General features: G+C 46.5%; 1 protein-coding gene across 1 annotated transcript in view; it reads right to left on the bottom strand.

Moving 5' to 3' along the window:
- LOC124755559 (otoferlin-like) overlaps positions 1-18,906 on the bottom strand; it is a 461,140-nt gene that overhangs the window by 293,846 nt on the left and 148,388 nt on the right. The window contains exons 6-7 of the mRNA XM_047249045.1: positions 11,429-11,669; positions 168-380 (exon numbers count right to left, since the gene is read on the bottom strand). Coding sequence (XP_047105001.1) covers positions 168-380; positions 11,429-11,669 — 454 coding nt within the window. The remainder of the gene's footprint in view (positions 1-167; positions 381-11,428; positions 11,670-18,906) is intronic.

Here is an 18,906-nt window from a genome sequence, read left to right as displayed (position 1 = left end):
TCGAACTATAAAGTTATTATTGTTAGTGTTTTACGGGTGAGGCCTACGCTGTATAACTACTGGTGAGCATAGTTCGTGAGCCGATGTAAGAGAAGGATTGAAGGTGCTAATCTGGAAGGGTGATGAGTCACCACAGAAGAAAAGCAGCTGCTGGAGAGGCGACGTACCTCATTGTAGTAGGGGCAGTTGGTGGATTCCTTGACGCTGGTGTACTTGCGCTGGTCGCCGACCTGCACGCAGACGACGGGGTCCATGTTGAGGCCGGCGAGCTGGCGGGCCTCTATGACGGTGACGCACAGCTGGAAGTCCTGCGCCTTGAGCGCGGCCGCGTGCGGCGACGCGCTTACCAGCGGCGTCCGAGGCCGGGACCTGGCCGCACCCTGCGCCAGAAACCGTACGTCACACCGGCTTACCGCCGCGCCGCGCCAGCACTAAAGTCCCGCCTCAGTTGCCGCTGCGGCGGCCCTATTCTCTCCCGAGATCCTCTTCCTTTGACAGTGTCTCCGTCTGTGATTGTCCTTTCATCCCGACTCCCGTCTGCTCTCAGTGCAAAGATGTGGGAGCGGAGACACTCCACTTGACCATTTCTTACTACTCGCACTTCCTTTTTGTACAAAAAAGCGCCGAGTAAAAAGAAATGTCCAAGTGGAGCCGCTCTCAGTTGACAACTAACGCCTCTGAGCTACAATTAGACGCAGGGAAGCAAGTTATCGATATTATTTTATAGGAGAGCTTCATTGGAGATTAGTGGAAGTCGAACACAAAATACTGAAACAGGCGGGACAGATGCTGGTATATTGGTTGTTTTTTCTTTATTGTTATTTTATCACTCTCACTCCCTATAGGCTAGGCAGGGAGGTGGGGAGGCTGTTAGCGGTACATTAAACCCGCTCTTCAGACAAATGACAAGTGAAATTAGCTGAGATGAAAAAACACTAACATAAAGGTGAGATATTTACAAGCGATTTAAAAATTTTTGTAAAGGTGATAGTTGTGGATGTTTTTTATATACGAGGGCTATTCGGAAAGTAAGGTCCGATTAGTCGCGAAATGGGAACCACTGTGAAAATAAAAAATGTTTTATTCGCAACAAAATCAAATGGCTGAGCACTATGGGACTTAATTTCTGAGGTCATCAGTCCCCTAGAACTTAGAACTACTTAAACCTAACTAACCTAAGGACATCACACACATCCATGCCCGAGGCAGGAATCGAACCTGAGACCGTAGCGATCGCGCGGTTCCAGACTGTAGCGCCTAGAACCGCTTGGCCACCCCGGCCGGTTATTTGCATCAGTTAGCTACATCTCCCAGCTACTTCTCTACATAGTCGTCGTTGTGACTTACACACTTGTCATAGCGTTGTACTAACTTTCCCGCATCCTCGTCATAGAAGGCAGCCGCCTGTGCTTTCCGCTAATTATCTACGCTGGTCTACAGCCCGCTGTCGGTGCCAAAGTGTTGTCTTCATAACCAGCGGATCATGTGAGCAGAGATGAAACTCAGGGGAAGCCAATTACGGGCTGTATTGGCCACACACTTTCCACGTAAAACGCTGCAGGAACTTCTTCTTTGCCCCTACATAGTGAGTCAGAGATTGTCATGAACAAGAAAACGCATGATAATTACGTTATGTGGGCTACAGGATATCAGGCGAAGTCTCTCGCCAGGTCCTCATAAAATGGTGACCAAAATTAAAGCAAGATACCACTATTTCCCCGTCCTGTGTCTAATTCACGATATAATCGTACAAATTGTCAACACATGTTTCTAGAATGAAATTTTCACTCTGCAGCGGAGTGTGCGCTGATATGAAACTTTCCTGGCAGATTAAAACTGTGTGCCGGACCGAGACTCGAACTCGGGACCTTTGCCTTTCACGGGCACGTGCTCTACCAACTGAGCTACTCAAGCACGTCTCACGACCCGTCCTCACAGATTTAATTCCGCCAGTACCTCGTCTCCTAGCTTCCAAACTTCGCAGAAGCTCTCCTCCATACCTTGCAGAACTAGCACTCCTGGAAGAAAGGATACTGTGGAGACATGGCTTAGCCTGGGGGATGTTTCCAGAATGCCTGGGGGATGTTTCCAGAATGAAATTTTCACTCTGCAGCGGAGTGTGCGCTGACATGAAACTTACCTGGCAGATTAATACTGTGTGCCGGACCGAGACTCGAACTCGGGCCCTTTGCCTTTCGCGGGCACGTGTACTAACTGAGCGAAGTTTGGAACGTAGGAACGAGGTAGTGGCCGAATTAAATCTTGCTTGTGTAGCTCAGTTGGTAGAGTACTTGCCCGTGACAGGCAAAGGTCCAGAGCTCGAGTCTCGGCTCGGCACACAGTTTTAATCTGCCAGGAAAGTTTCAAGTCAACAGATGTCCTTATGATCGTGTCCTGAATGTAAGATGCCATTCCGATCAACGGAAAACCAAGCCATCGATGACGTCAGGGCACCTGTCAAACGGAGTCGCTGTGTACACTGTCACGGACGGTGCAATAGGGGACAGAGAAGACGCCTGCCAGGCTCTCTGTGATGGAGGGCCACGGGAAGAATGGAAGCAGAACAGTCGCAATCTGATGTGGCCCAATGGCTTAATGTGAATCGTTCTGTTGTTTTTTCGATATGGTGACACTTTATGGAGACCGAAACTATATCCCGAAGACCAGGACGGGACCGACTACGAGGAACACCAGAAAGAGAAGACCGTTATCTAGCTGTAAGAACACGACGGTACCGCCTTAGTACTGCACGGCAACTGGCATCTGACCTCGCAGCATCCACTGGACGTGTTTTATCGAGGCAAACAGTGTGCAGAAGGCTTTGACAGAGTGACCTTTATTGTCGCAGACATGCTGTATGTGTTCCTCTGGTGAGTCTTCACAGAAGAGAACGTCTAGAGTGGTGCCGTCAACATGCCACATGGGCGATTGGAAGAGTGGGCCAATGTTCTTTTCACAGGTGAGTCCCGATTTGGTCTGGACAGCATCTGGAGGTAACGTGAAACACGATTTCTGGACTCAAACATTGTGGAGAGAGACCCATATCGAGGAGGATTCCTAACGTTGTGGGCAGGGATTTTGTTGACCATTCGAACACCTCTTCATGAACGTGTACGATTAAATCGGCAAGGTTTAACTGCTGTCAGGTACCGTGACGAGATCTTGAGACCTCACGTGCGGTTTTTGCAATGTCTGTTGGCCCAGACTGCGTATTGCTGCACGATAATGCTCGATCTTATAGAGCACGGGTGGTTGATGTTTTCCAGGAAACGGAAGATATTGCACGCATGGTATGGTGTGCTCGCTCTCCCGATTTGAATTGCATAGAGCCCATTTGGAACGCACAAGGGAGACGGGTTGCATCACATCAGCATCCACCAATCACGCGCCTGGACTTGCGAGCAGCGCTGCAGGAAGAATGGGCATTATTGCCTCAACATGAGATTGATGGCATCATTCACAGCATGCCCCGTCGTTTGGCAAGCCTGAAGTGCTGCCAGAGGTGGTCACACCCCATACTAAGCGCAGTAACCAGTTGTCGGAATGTGTGTGGAAAGTTTACGTTCCATATTCTTTATATTGTTTCTACTTTGTTATAACTGTTTATACTGTTTTCTGGAAAAATAAAACAATCTTGCAAAATTTTGGTTTGTTGCTTTAATTTTGGGCACTAGTGTACTTGGCGGGAGACACAATTTTCTAGGCATCTTTACGTGCTCACTGTGCGGTCAGAACTGAAAAGAGCGATGTGACGCGATGGATTGGCATACTACAGGCGCTGCCCAACACATCTGTGCAAAGCTTCATCGGATTGTCACTTTGGTTTCCATTCCGCACCCAGTCAGACTTTACTTTCCGATTACCTCTCTTATGTAAGAAACATAGCTTTCTTCATGTTTAATTTAAAAACAGTAATAATAACAAGGTAAAATGAAAAGCAGCAAGAGTACATCTAAAGCACGATATATAAAACAATGATCTTTATGAAAAACCCTTCACTGTGACCAAAACCTGAAATACATTCCCTGGGATGGGTAGTAGGTTGTCGGAGAAGAAAAGGCTGGTCGTTGAGAGGTGCAGGAGGATAGCGGTATAAGGATGGACGACTGGTAGGAGTGACTGTTCAGGAACAAGAAGGGTGGAGTGGATGGACATATCGGTGAGGGTATAATATGATGGGAAAAGGGGTTAGGAAAAAAAGTGCAAGGGAAAAAGAGTTAGGGAAATGTAGGAAAGGGGGGGGGGGGAAAGGGAGCCTGATGAGGTGGGATGGCTGGGGTTGGTTTAGGGTTGGTAGGGTGGGCAAGTGTCGGGACGGACTTCATTCTCTGGGAGGGAGAGCTGGTTGAAATTTCTTCGGCGGAGAATGTGGAGGGTATGCACGTGCAAGGTTTGTGGGGTGTGTAGATAAATGCACGGCAGCTTACCAGTATCCAAAATTTGAGAGGAAACTATAAGGTTATCGGAGTCACGTTTGCGATTGGTGTAAGTTCTTCGGAAAACTGGAAATTTGTGTTAAGGTCTTAGGGGACCAAACTATTGAGGACATCGGTCCCTAAGCGTCCACACTACTTAATCTAACTCAAACCAACTTACCCTGAGAACAACACACACACCCATGCGCGAGGAAGGACTCGAACCTCCGACGGGGGGAACCGCGCGGAATGTGAAAAGGCGCCTCAGACCGCTCGGCTACTCCGCGCGGCTAAGTTCTTCGGAGACGTTCAGTGTGAGTGAGGAGAGGTGGGATTTATTGGTAGTGATATAAAGTACAAATAATTTTATCTTACAGTTACTGTTTACTGTAACCGATTCTGTACTGAAGCGCTAAATTTGTGTACAAGGTGTGTCATACACTGAAGAGACAAAGAAACTGGTACACCTGCCTAATATCGTGTAGGACCCCCTCGAGCATGCAGAAGTGCCGCAACACAACGTGGCATGGACTCGAATAATGTCTGAAATAGTGTCGGAGGGAATTGACAACATGAATCCTGCAGGGCTGTCCATAAATCCGTAAGAGTACGAGTGGGCGGAGGTCTCTTCTGAACAGCACGTTGCAACTCATCCCAGATATGCTCAATAATGTTCATGTCTACGGAGTTTGGTGGCCAGCTGAAGTGTTTAAACTCAGAAGATTGTTCCTGGAGCCACTCTGCAGCAATTCTGGACGTGTGATGTATAGCATCGTCTTGCTGCAATTGCCCGAGTCCATCGGAATGCACAATGGACATGAATGGATGCAAATGATCAGACAGGATGCTTACGTGCGTACTGTCAGAGTTGTGTCTAGACGTATCAGGGGTCCCATATCACTCCAAATGCACAAGCCACATAACTTCACAGAGCCTCCACCAGCTTGAACAGTCCTCCGCTGACATCCAGGGTGCATGGATTCATGAGGTTGTCTCCATACCCGTCCGCGTCCATACTTTCGATACAATTTGAAACGAGACTCGTCCGACGAGGCAACATGTTTAGAATCATCAACAGTCCAGTGTTGGTGTTGACGATCCCAGGCGAGGCGTAAAGCTCTGTGCCGTGCAATCATCAAGGGTACACGAGTGAGCCTTCGATTCCAAAAGCCCATATTGATGACGTTTCGTTGAATGGTTCGCATGCTGACGCTCGTTGATGGCCCAGCATTGAAATCTGCAACAAACTGCGGAAGAGTTGCACTTCTGTCAAGTTGAATGATTCTCTTCAGTCGTCGTTGGTCCCATTCTTGCAGGATCTTTTTCCGGTCGCTGCGATGTCGGAGATTTGATGTTTTACCTAATTTTTGATATTCACGGTACATTCGTGAAATGTCGTACGGGAAAATCCCCACTTCATCGCTACTTTGGAGATGCTGTGTCCCATCACTCGTGCACCGACTAAACCACCACGTTCAAACTCACTTAAATCTTGATAGCCTGCCACTGTAGCAGCAGTAACTGACCTAACAACTGCGCCAGACACTTGTTGTCTTACGTGTGAGATGCCGAACGCAGTGCCGTATTCTGCCTGTTTACATATCTCTGTATTTGAATACGCTTGCCTATACCAGTTTCTTTGGCGCTTCAGTGGCGAAAATTAACACATAGGAAAGCACACGAGAAGAGGTAGGTGGGGAAAGAGCCAAGTGACACGTCACTTGTGTGGAAATACGTTCTCGAACCGGCCCTGATTGCTTTTTTTCTCTGTTCTTCGATTAAGTTACACAGTGTCATGCTACGTAGAAGGTCATATTGCACCATGCATATGGTCTAAATGTTGTTAACTTTCTTAAATGTAGTCAAAGCAATATGATGAATGTATTGGAGATGTTTGTATACTAAGCAATGACGATAATTCTACGGACTCTGAGGTCCGCACTATGTTCAGCATGTAACTTACTGGGTGGTCGGTAAACAAGTATTACATCTAGTCTGCCCAGGGTCCTATTTCACGAGAAAGGAACGAATGTAACTTACTGGGTGGTCGGTAAACAAGTATTACATCTAGTCTGCCCAGGGTCCTATTTCACTAGAAAGGAACGAATGTAACTTACTGGGTGGTCGGTAAACAAGTATTACATCTAGTCTGCCCAGGGTCCTATTTCACGAGAAAGGAACGAAGAAAAACGTCAGCCTATCTCATTGTTGAATGGAAGGAGCGAATTTGATGTCTGCACGTAATTTTCAGTAAAATAAAAACTTTTGCGTAGCTCCGAAAACTTAAATGCGCATTTAAGAAACTAACTCCAGTTATGAAGTCAACAAAAGTAAATTAAATTTAGCTTGGTACAATTAAGTCAATATTTGGTGTATTTGAGAATCATTACTCGAATTTAAAAGTACAAGTTCCATTTTATGCCTAATTATTGCATTTGTGCGTTATGCTTCTCACTCTGGTTTTCGATATTTGATTGCTGCAAACAATATGTGTGACTGAGTTCGTCTTTACAGATCAAACATGGGTCGGAGCGAGCTCAAAGTGCCGAAATGCTGAGCTGACAGAGGTGTGGTTTTCTTTTCGTAATATCTGTAGAGTATATAATTTCGAATTCGCATCTGGCCATCCAGATTTAAGTTTCCCGTGATTTTCCTAAATCGCTCCAGGCAAATTCTGGAATGTTACTTTGGAAGGGCACGGCCGATTTCGTTTCCCATCCCTGAAGCATTCCAAGCTTTCGCTCCGTCTCTAGTAAGACGGGCCTTTAAAACCTAATCTCGCTTGCCTTTTAGTAAACGAGGGTTGTCCAGAAAGTAAGTTCCGATCGCTCGCGAAATGGAAACCACTGGGAAAATCCGGTTAAGCTTTGCACAGATGTGCTGGGCAATGTCTCTAGTACGCCCGTCGATCGTGTCGCGTCGCTCTTTTCAGTTTTGAGTGAACAGTGAGCACGTAAAGACGCCTAGGGTATAACGTCTCCCGAACAAGTATGCGGGCCTGGTTAGAGAATTCGCCTGTGTCATGCAGCCCACATATCACAACTGTCGAGCAGTTCCTTCTTCGCGCCAATTCTCTGGCGCACACTGGAGGGGCAATTAAGATGCTGCTTCAGCATTTCCGATGAGAAGTGTTTGATCACCCACAATACCGTCCGTAATTGTCTCCCCCTGCTCTGCTCACAAAACCGATGGCTATGAAGACAAAATTTTTTCACAGACAACGAGTTGCAGACCAGTGCAGATAACTGGCCGAAAGTACAGGTGGCTGCTTTCTAAGATGAGGATATTGGAAAGTTTATACAACACTACGACAAAACTCGATGTTGGAGCGGCGACTATGTAGAAAGTTGGTGGATGGTTTACCTAACTGTTGCAAATAAAACGTTTCTGGTTTTCAATGTGGTTTCCATTTCGCGACCTATCGGAACTTACTTTCTGGACAACCCTCTTTCATTGCCAACATCAATATGGGGAAGAAACAGAAGTCGTCTGGGGAAAACGTGGTGAATAAGGTGGGTAATACAGGTGTGTGATCCGTTCCATAACCAAAATCTCGTCCATGATCTTCACTTTGTGGGCTGGGCGCTGTCGTGGTGGAGCGATCAGGAGCCGACCTCTCGGTATTCGTCTCGAATTCGGGGAATTCTCGCGCACAAACGATGGAGGACCCCGAGATAATACTTAGAATTAACGGTTTGACCTTCTGGTACAAAATTCTTGTGAATGATACCTTTGGAATAGAAGAAAACGGTTAGCACGATTCTTCTGCGGGCGCCTTTGCTTTGGCTCCGGCTTCTGTGGGCTCAGCCAGGCTGCACTCAGCCGTTTTGTAAGGGGCACGTATTAGAAACGCAATGTCTCATTGTCAGTTACAATCGATTTCGTCAAATTACGATCACTTTGGGTTGCCTTTAAGCTGTCTTTGCAATGTTGGACTCTGCCATGTTTGTCGTCGCCTGAAAGTGCGTGCGGCCCTAACCGCATTCAGACTTTTCGTGTTGTCCAAATTCTCAGTCAAAATTCTGTACACTATTATTTCCGGTGTTCCTGACACTTCCTCGATGAGTCGTGCAGAAACACGTGTAGCCGATGCCATGACTTCAGCTATTTTTTTGCACGGTTTCGTACCTTTGACGCTCGTCGTGTCTCCTTAACGTTCCCCCTGCCGTCACGAAATACAGCATACCACCGGAAGACATTTGAATGACTTAAACAAGAGGTACCACGAAATGTTTCAATGGATGACTTACCTTACTTAACACGAAATTTGATGTTGCCTGGTTGCTCCATCGTCATTTTCCGACGAGTGTCAGACACGCACTGCTACATTCGCGGCCAGGACGCCTGCTGCTCTTTGAGATTCTACACAGGTCTGCTGCAACTTCAAGGATCGTAACGCTGCATCTCACCACAAAATTGCATTTCAGTTTGGATTTTCACAAAAGCAGTCCTAACGGGACTGGGACACACTGTGTAGTCCCAAGGAAAAAGTATGGAACTACCAGGAACAGCGTGTGCAACGTAGGACTCAGTATGCGCACAATTCAATAGCAGTACAATATCTGTTCAACAGCGAGTGGGTTCAGGAGGATATGTGATGTGCGAAGAAACTTGTAGACTCTCTTCCTCGCCAAACTGAGGTCATTTTCAAGGGTAGAGTCGGTCTTACACGGTGTTAGTGAGATGTCTCTTGGAGGTGACAATTTTTTTATCGAGTTTCTGTATGTCCACCATTTTGACAGGAGAGAAAACGGAACGCTTACAGCCGACCTTATGACTTTATTTTGTAGCAACTAGTTTCGGGGTTTCAGTGCGTCATCTTCAGGCTGTAGTTGATGCTGAAGAGGTTGACACGAACCCTATACAGGGTGGTCCATTGATACTGACCAGGCCAAATATCTCAAGAAATAAGCATCAAACGAAAAAACTACAAAGAACAAAACTTGTCTAGCTCGAAGGGGGAAACCAGATGGCGCTATGGTTGGCCCTCTAGATGGCGCTGCCATAGGTTTTAGTTTTACCACTTTTTTCGCTTTGTGATAGTTGGCGCTGTAATAGTCACAAACGTGTAAGTACGTGGTATCACGTAACATTCCGCCAGTGCCGACGGTATTTGCTTCGTGATACATTACCCGTGTTAAAATGGACCGTTTACCAATTGCGGAAAAGGTCGATATCGTGTTGATGTATGGCTATTGTGATCAAAATGCCCAACGGGCGTGTGCTATGTATGCTGCTCGGTATCCTGGACGAGATCATCCAAGTGTCCGGACCGTTCGCTGGATAGTAGGTTATTTAAGGAAACAGGAAATGTTCAGCCACATGTGAAACGTCAACCACGACCTGCAACAAATGATGATGCCCAAGTAGGTGTTTTAGCTGCTGCCGCGGCTAATCCGCACATCAGCAGCAGACAAATTGCGTGAGAATCGGGTATCTCAAAAACGTCGGTGTTGAGAATGCTACACAACATCGATTGCACCCGTACCATATTTCTATGCACCAGGAATTGCATGGCGACGACTTTGAACGTCGTGTACAGTTCTACCACTGGGCACAAGAGAAATTACGGGACGATGACAGATTTTTTGCACGCGTTCGATTTAGCGACGAAGCGTCATTCACCAACAGTGGTAACCTAAACCGCCATAATATGCGCTAATGGACAACGGAAAATCCACGATGGCTGCGACAAGTGGAACATCAGCGACCTTGGCGGGTTAATGTATGGTGCGGTATTGTGGGAGGAAGGATAATTGGCCCCCATTTTATTGGTGGCAATCTAAATGGTGCAATGTATGGTGATTTCCTACGTAATGTTCTACCGATGTTACTACAAGATGTTTCACTGCATGACAGGATAGCGATGTACTTCCAATATGATGTCCGGCACATAGCTCGCGTGCGGTTGAAGCGGTATTGAATAGAATATTTCATGACAGGTGAATTGGTCGTCGAAGCACCATACCATGGCCCGCACATTCACCGGATCTGACGTCGCCGGATTTCTTTCTGCGGGGAAAGTTGAAGGATATTTCTATCGTGATCCACCGACAACGGCTGACAACATGCATCAGCGCATTGTCAATGCATGTGCGAATATTACGGAAGGAGAACTACTCGCTGTTGAGAGGAATGTCGTTACTCGTACTGCCAAATGCACTGAGGTTGACGGACATCATTTTGAGCATTTATTGCATTAATGTGGTATTTACAGGTAATCACGCTGTAACAGCGTGCGTTCTCAGAAATGATAAGTTCACAAAGGTACATGTATCACGTTGGAACAACCGAAATAAAATGTTCAAACGTAGCTACGTTCTGTATTTTAATTTAAAAAACCTACCTGTTACCAACTGTTCGTCTAAAATTGTGAGCCATATGTTTGTGACTATTACAGCACCATCTATCACGAAGCGAAAAAAGTGGTCCAACTAAAACATTCATATTCTTTACGTACTACACGAATATGTAATAAAAACTGGGGATTCCTATTTTAAAAAATGCAGTTGGTTTCCGTTTGACCTATGGCAGCGCCATCTAGCGGGCCAACCATAGCGCCATCTGGTTTCCCCCTACAAGCTAGACAAGTTTCGCCTTTGTAGTTTCTTCGTTTGACGCTTATTTCGCGAGATTTTTGGGCCGGTCACGATCAAGGGACCACCCTGTATATATGGCGCATCAGTGGCCAACATACCTGGTTAGGCAGGCTATCTGAAAACTTTGGTGTCATCATTCCAATCACTCAGTGGTTGGAATGCTGACACGAATGTTTTCAGATGGTTTCCGTAGCTACTGAAGCGCCGAAACTGGTTGCTACAATATAAGGACGGCTGTAGACGTTTCATTTTCTCAAATTTTTTTTGTCAGGTGTGCTTCTCAAGAGATGTGGGAAGCGACGGAGGATTGAAATTCGCTAGTGAAGGTACAGTGTGGAGAGAGGCTGCTGGCAGTACCTGGGTGGGGGAGCCCACTGCGGAGAGGGAGGGCCGGCGCTGGTCCGGCGGCGGCGCGGCGGGGCTGGTGGGCGCGTCGGCGTCTGCGTCTGCGGGCCCCGAGGACAGCGAGGTCTGGCTGCCGGGCCGCGAGCGCGACCGCGACAGGCCGCCCAGGGAGCGCGCGTCGCCCGCAGAGTCGCCGCCCGACAGCAACCGCTGGCGCGCCTCGCCGCCCTCCTCGCCGTCAGAGTCGTGCCGCGACGGCCGCTGCTTGCCCAGCCGCATCAGGCTGCGCACGCTCTTCAGCGTCGAGCTCCTGAGGCACCGCGCGGTCATGTGTTATGCGCCTGCAGCTGCCCGCCTCGACGGCGTCCCCCACTGTTCTCTCTACACATCTTACCGTGATACGACAATGCGCCCACAGCGAAACCCTCCTACGTACTGACAGAGTGACGAGGAGAACACGGCAAGTGCCATAAGCCGAAACTTCGCTCAGTGTAGGAGGGGTCAAAATAAGTGAACACGGTGTCTCGACTTGTCCGTAGGTACTCGACAGGCTGTGCGAAAACGACTGTAAAAAATTTCGAAGTGCTGTACGTGTCTTTTAGTGTGTATATACACTCATGCTCATAAATTAAAGATAATTGTAGAATGTGGTGCCACACAACGTGGCACTATACAAAACTGACCCTCCCGGTTGCCCGTGCGGTCTAACGCACGGCTTTCCGGGCGGGAAGGTGCGCCTGGTCCCCGGCACGAATCCCCCAGTCTGTGGGTGGTTTTTAGGCGGTTTTCCATCTGCCTCGGCGAATGCGGGCTGGTTCCCCTTATTCCGCCTCAGTTACACTATGTCGGCGATTGCTGCACAAACAAGTTCTCCACGTACACGTACACCACCATTACTCTACCACGCAAACATAGGAGTTACACTCGTCTGGTGTGAGTCGTTTCCTGGGGGGTCCACCGGGGACCAAACCGCACAATAACCCTGGGTTCGGTGTGGGGCGGCGGAGGGGTGAAGTGGACTGCGGTAGTCGTCGTGGGGTTATGGACCACTGCGGCTGCGGCTGGGATGGAGCCTCTCCGTCGTTTCTAGGTCCCCGGTTAACATACAATAGAATACAATACTACACAAAACTACTAATAGCATAGGCACATAGGGAACACAAACGACACAGATCTGTAAGTCCACGGTATTGTTGATAAGTTGAGAAAACCGTCCTGAAACATATGTGCTACAAAACCCCATTGTTTCCTGCACATGTACCCCAACATCAGTATGGGATATGATCACCGTGCACACGTACACAGGCAGCACAACGGGTTGGCATACTCTGGATCAGGTGGTCGAGCAGCTGCTGGGGTATAACCTCCCATTCTTGCTCCAGTGCCTGTCCGAGCTCCTGAAGTGTCGTAGGAGTTTCAAGGCGTGCAGCGAGATACGTTGACCGAGAGCATCCCAGACGTGCTCGTGGGTTTTAGTTTTGGAGAACAGGCAGGCCACTCCATTCGCCTGATACCTTCTGTTTCACGTTGGCAGATCAGAGGGGCCGTGCGTTATTATCCAACAGGAGGAAGGTGCGACCCACTGCACACCTGAAAAGGCGGACATACTGGTGCAAAAGAACGTCCCGATACACCTGACCTGTTACAGTTTCTCTGTAAAAGACATGCAGGGGTGTACGTCCACCAATCATAATCCCACCCCACGCCTTCAAACCACAACCACCATTCAGGTCCCTTTCAAGGACATAAGGGGTTAGTATCTGGTTCCTGGTTCAAGCCAGATGAAAACCCGGCGAGAATCACTGTTCAGGCTATACCTGGACTCGTCCGTGAACATAAACTGGGACCCCTGTTCCAATGACCATGTACTGTGTTCTTGACACTAGGGATTATGGGCTCTCCTGTGACCAGGGGTCAGTGGAATGCACCTTGCAGGTCTCCGGGCGAACAAACCATGTCTGTTCAGTCGTCTGTAGACTGTGTCTGGAGACAACTGTTCCAGTGGCTGTGGTAAGGTCCCGAGCAAGACTACCTGCAGTACTCCGTGGCCGTCTGCATGCACTGATGGTGAGATATCGGTCTTCTTGTGGTGTTGCACACTGTGTACGTCCCGTACTGTAGCGCCTGGACACGTTTCCTGTCTACTGGAATCGTTGTCATAATCGTGAGCTCACACTTTGTGGCACACGGTGGGCCCGTGGTACGACCTGCTGTCTTTGACCAGCCTGCAGTCGCCCTAGTATTCTACCCCTCATAGCGTCATAAACATGTGTTCTTTTAGCAATTTTCAACACACAGTCATCATTAGCATGTCTGAGAACGTCTGCACACTTACTCGCTACACCGTACTCTGACATGCACTAACACACCTCTGCGTATGTGGACTGCTGCCAACGCCATCGTGCGACGATTGCAGGTCAAATGCACCGCATGGACATACCCCGAGGTGATTTATACCCGCAAACCGCCCACCAGAGCGTTGTTTCACCATGTATCAGCATTATCCTTAATTTATGAGCATGAGTGTAGTTCAACTGGAGCAGTGGCACGGTGTGTAGCATCGTATCTTCACACTTTAGCGCCCAATGTTCGAAATCCGATTATGGTTTTTATTTTCCTTTCTCATTTATCTACCCTTGTCCGTTGAAGATGACTACGCGAATGTTTTCCACTGTATTTTGAAATAACGTTGTCCTCATTCTTTTAGTGATGGTGTCTCTGGTGAACGAATTTAAGGAGTAAAAACAAATAAATATTACGTAATTTGAAGGTGGAGCGGGAGAAAAGAAAGGAAAGGAACTAATGATACCAGCTGCATCAAAACTTTATGCGGAGTCAGTGACGACTAGTGAAAAAATGTGCCCGGCTGGGGATCTCCTGCATACTAGGCAGTTACATTAACCACTGCACCACCTGAACACAGTGTTTTTGCGAAGGCCGGCTCCCTGGCCGACCCACACTCCCACAGTCCACGTCCATTTTCTCCATGTTCACTGATTTTAGGTTCCCTAGAAGACCAAACGTAAATGTGGGTCCGCACTGAAGGTTGTGGATTCATGTCCGAAAGGACAGACACCACGCATTCCTATAATAAAATAAACGAAAGAGAAAACAATTTGTTAATCGTGTTCGGTGAACTTCCTGTACTGTATGTTGATTCATGATCAATTGCAAACACCAGTTTTGGCTAAAGTGATCCGTTACCAGTGATTTTCCGAGAAATTATTGCCAAAACGTGAAATCTTCAGAAATGTTAACGAAGTTTCTTTCCCGAGTGAGATCCCCACGAAGAAAACGTGCCTTGGCGCCATGCTCGTGATGTTCGAAATTTCTATGTTCGAATTTTTCTACAATTGGTTTCTATCATTCAAGGGAATGCATCAAATCTTCCTGAAGAATAAACATAATAATTATGTAAGAACTGCTATAAGAATGAAATATAAGAGCACGAGAACTGAAAAATATTGTAATCCCTGAAAATACAATACATACATATGTCATGTAACAAATGTATGACATTTATTGTGAAACCCAGTTGTAATTTTACAATTAAAATAAAGCTCTTGCATCCCCAGAGTTCATAAGAAACTTTCGTGTAGTAACCTTTTACGGACATGGGTAGATAACTGAATAAAGTATAATAAAATAAAATAAAAATAGTTTTTGAACATAGGGAGCAAAAGTCAGAGGTCGCGACGCTAGTCAGTGTGCTACAACTTCGGTTGAAGCTGTCGCGCTCTAAAAGGCATCTAAATTACGAAGAAAACCTTTACCTTACTTTTCTCATAAACGATCGAGTATCTTTGGATAACCTGAGGTACGTGTTCGCATATTTTGACTCTCTTTCCACCGAGCGAAGTTTCTGGGAAATCGCCATCTTGGATAGTTTACACAAACTGCATGACCCCGTGCACTATTGGAGAAAAAAATGCGCTCTACTCAAACAAAGTACGCAAGTCATGATGGTGGCGCAAAAATATTTGTGAGCAATTTAAAAGCTCGAGCGTAATACAAAATCCCCCTGCCTCTGTACCTCAATTATTTTACTTCCTCATATAATCATTGCTTCTTGATTCTTGAGGTAAACACTGCCAGAACAAAGGAAATAATTATTGCATGAACCATCTACAGCACTCGTCTGCACGTGGTTTATCCAATCACTTACGACCGTTGTTTCTAATCAACTAACACCCTAAATTACCTCGTATTAACATTCAACACCTAAAAAATTAATGAAACAGCAGTTATAAATATTTCCTACATATCAGGTGTGTAGTGCTGTTCGATATAGCTTAGTGGTCTCTGTCACCAAGTAGTGAACTACAAAATGTATGTAACATCTTTACTGTGGAAACATAGTCAACAAAATGATAAAGTCAGAAATAGTGATAAACGTGTTGACTTCATATTTGTCGTCGGATAGGAATTTTTTACTACAAGAAATTTTTTTTGTATAGAAAACAGTACAGCTGATCGCTGTGCGCGAGAGAGTTCTCTAGTAACCTTCAAACTGTACGGAAGTATATGCCTGCAGCTGAACAAAAAGCTGCGATGAGCTTAACATCTGCGATAATTGATCTGTAATGAAGTCTGTCCTGATGAACATGTGCGAATGATTACCAATTAACCGTGTGCCTAGTTCCACTGACAACAAAATTTGCGCTAGTAAATGCTGTTGCTACGGCTATGTTAGGTTGTGCAAGCCCGAACTACTCATACAAACTGAAATGAAATCGAATGTTACATTGCAATTTCTCTTAATAATGCGATAAACACTTTTTATGTGAAGAGAATCACAATTCATTTCCTCCGTGTTCAGTGATTAAACATAACTAAACTCATCTTTAGTGTGGAAGTATTAACAGTACCAGTCCTGTCTTTTATAAGCTGCAACAAACCGGGTTGTCCACGGCCACTATGGGTCAGGGAGCCGAGTGGTGGCGTGGAAGTGGTAAGATACTAACTCCGGAGCGTCAGTAGCACAATGATATCTGCAATGGAATTTTATTGTCAGGATGAAGGCACAGAGAGAAGTTGGTGCTTCGTAGTGTTATCGGGCGTCCAGTCTCATCGGCATGCTGTGGTGAACCCCTGATGCACCTCATCACTGAGACGTAATGCCGGTGCTGCAGGTCAGTAAGTGGCGTTGGCGCATTGCAGCGGGGAAGATAAGTAGCTCTTGTCTGTTACTGAATGTTTTTGTAGCACAGGGCGGCTCTACACCTCTCGTGGAGAGCCATTTGTGCGCTTATGTGAATGTAGCCGACTGCAGGATCCAGTACGACGTTTGTCGTGAAGGACAGGCCCTGGTCTCCTGCCGTGAAACAAACAAAAGACTGCAGCAGATCCTCATGGAATGCCCAGGGGCTGTGTGGACGTGCCACGCCTGGACAGTGTGGGGATGACAGCTTGCAGAACATTCACGAACGGTCTTCAGTGGTGCAGGGCTGGCAGCATATTAATCATCTCCTCATCTGCGAAAATCAAGTAAGCTGCAGTGGTAGACCATAGCTGTGACTTGCATTGGAATGGCTGTGTCTCGGTGTCGAAGTCAGCAAGCAGGTACCAGACAGACCATCATCGGCTGGCTTGTCGTAGTTTCACTGAAACTCATGAGACTGCCATTCTCTATGTTACTGGCAATAGCGACAGAATGGCAGCCTGACTGAATGCGTCCGTGAGCTCTGAGCAGTTGTTTAAGAAGCAGAACTCTCGCCTTTGACACAGAGGCTCTAGCTGAATGAGCGAATTTGCCCTGGGTTACTGGACTTGTCAGCGTTCTGGGAGTTATTGTGGTGGCTCAGTAACTGTCCTTGGCTGCTGAGATCAGGTCTTTCTTCAACATTTTAGTGTTGCAGTGGCGCTGTGGTGATTGGAGATACAGAGCATTACTTCACACTGCCCTGTTATGATGGATTGCGATTTTTGCTCATTTGCTTCCCTCGCTGCGAGGTTGCGTGGCAACGTTCGGCTAATGCCTTGCCTTCTGCTACATTATCGGAAAACCATGTTGACATCCTAATTGACATACTGGTTCTGAGCTGGCCTGCTTGCCTCTGAACTCACCCAGTAAAAATTTGAACACGTTTACGACTAAATGCAGAACTCATTCGAGGGTGCAACACGCCTCCTATCTTCACAACATTAGTCCATATTCCTGGTTAAGGATGAATTGCATAACACTGGTACCTTGCATTCATTCCTGCTACCAACAATCTGTTCAATACATACAATCTTGCTGTGTCCATACTCAGTTCTACAGTTGCTACGTACTAAAATAGTTCCAAGTTCTTTTCTGTCATCTCTGTCACATGCTGCAGTTCTGCAGGAAACTCTTTTTTCGCTAGGTTCAACTCTGTCAAGGATTGTTGTGGCGGCAATAGTGCCGAGCTCGGATGCCTGTTTACCACGAGGCAAACTGCTTCTTGTAATAACGCTACCCTCGTTCTTGCACCACTGAGTCTATCTGCTAATGCTCGTAAAATCCAGGTACTGTCACTTTGCTGTCTAGTATGCTCAGCCAATTCTGTATTTTTCCCAAACTGCTGTTACTGTTTCATTGGATCCTGTGTGTTCAGCGCTAACTCAGCGTTAGCTCACGTACCGGCTTGGTGCTGTTTAGAATACTCTGTTCTAAACTCGACAGTTGCGTAGTATGCCATTCAACGTACTGCAGTTTTAGTGGTGCGTGCCATCAGTGTACTTGCCCAGTCATGTCATTCAACTTCTATGTATCTTCGTCATCCGCTGTTTCGAATACTTTCTTCAATACACTTCCTGCTGCTTCCAATCACTCTCTTTTTCTTAATAAATTAGCCTCTGTGGTACAATGTCAATTATTTTCGCAAGGTGAACTCTGAATTTGCGACGTGACAGCCTCAGTTCTTGGATTCGCCCTGTATCTTGGTGAAAACTTTGTCCTTTTGTTCTTCTCTCTGTAGCTCTACGAATGCTTCTTTCAACCTGTGAACGTTGTTCCTTATTTCTCACACATAAAAAGTCAAGTTCAATGTCCACTGGTGATTGCTTAGCAGCACATACATCTGTCTGGCCAACAGCACACCTGACTCTTATGGCTAATTGTGAGTGTACGCATCATTCGTTCGCTGGTGACATGTAGGACTACAACAAACCATCTCTTAGTCTGCCACCTGAGGAGAGCAACTTTTATCTTTCCCTCTCTCCTTCGAAAATGCATATACAAAACAAATCAACTATGAAATAACCCTCATTAAAAACACAAACTGAACGATCCGTGGTAACTAAGATAAATATAGAATCACAATAGCACTTGAACAAGAATAAAAAAAAAATGGAAGTTGTATTGAATAGATCTTGACGTAATAAAAGTTGGATATTACTAATTGTCATGTGAGCTCAACATATAAGATACGCTATATGTATGATGTTTATCTACTGGTAAACGCTTCTTGACTTTCTTGGTCGTTTTCATATGCACTGACTAGGTTGCTAGAATTTGTAGAAATGGATCCACCATTCCTTTAAACGGTTTAACTCAACATGAATAGTAGACGCCTTTGTTGGAA

This window comes from Schistocerca piceifrons, chromosome 1 (assembly GCF_021461385.2).
Source record: "Schistocerca piceifrons isolate TAMUIC-IGC-003096 chromosome 1, iqSchPice1.1, whole genome shotgun sequence".
In the NCBI taxonomy this organism is placed as follows: Eukaryota; Metazoa; Arthropoda; class Insecta; order Orthoptera; family Acrididae; genus Schistocerca; species Schistocerca piceifrons.
The sequence above is the reverse complement of the archived record's forward strand: the minus strand, read 5'-3'. Positions and strand labels throughout refer to the sequence as shown.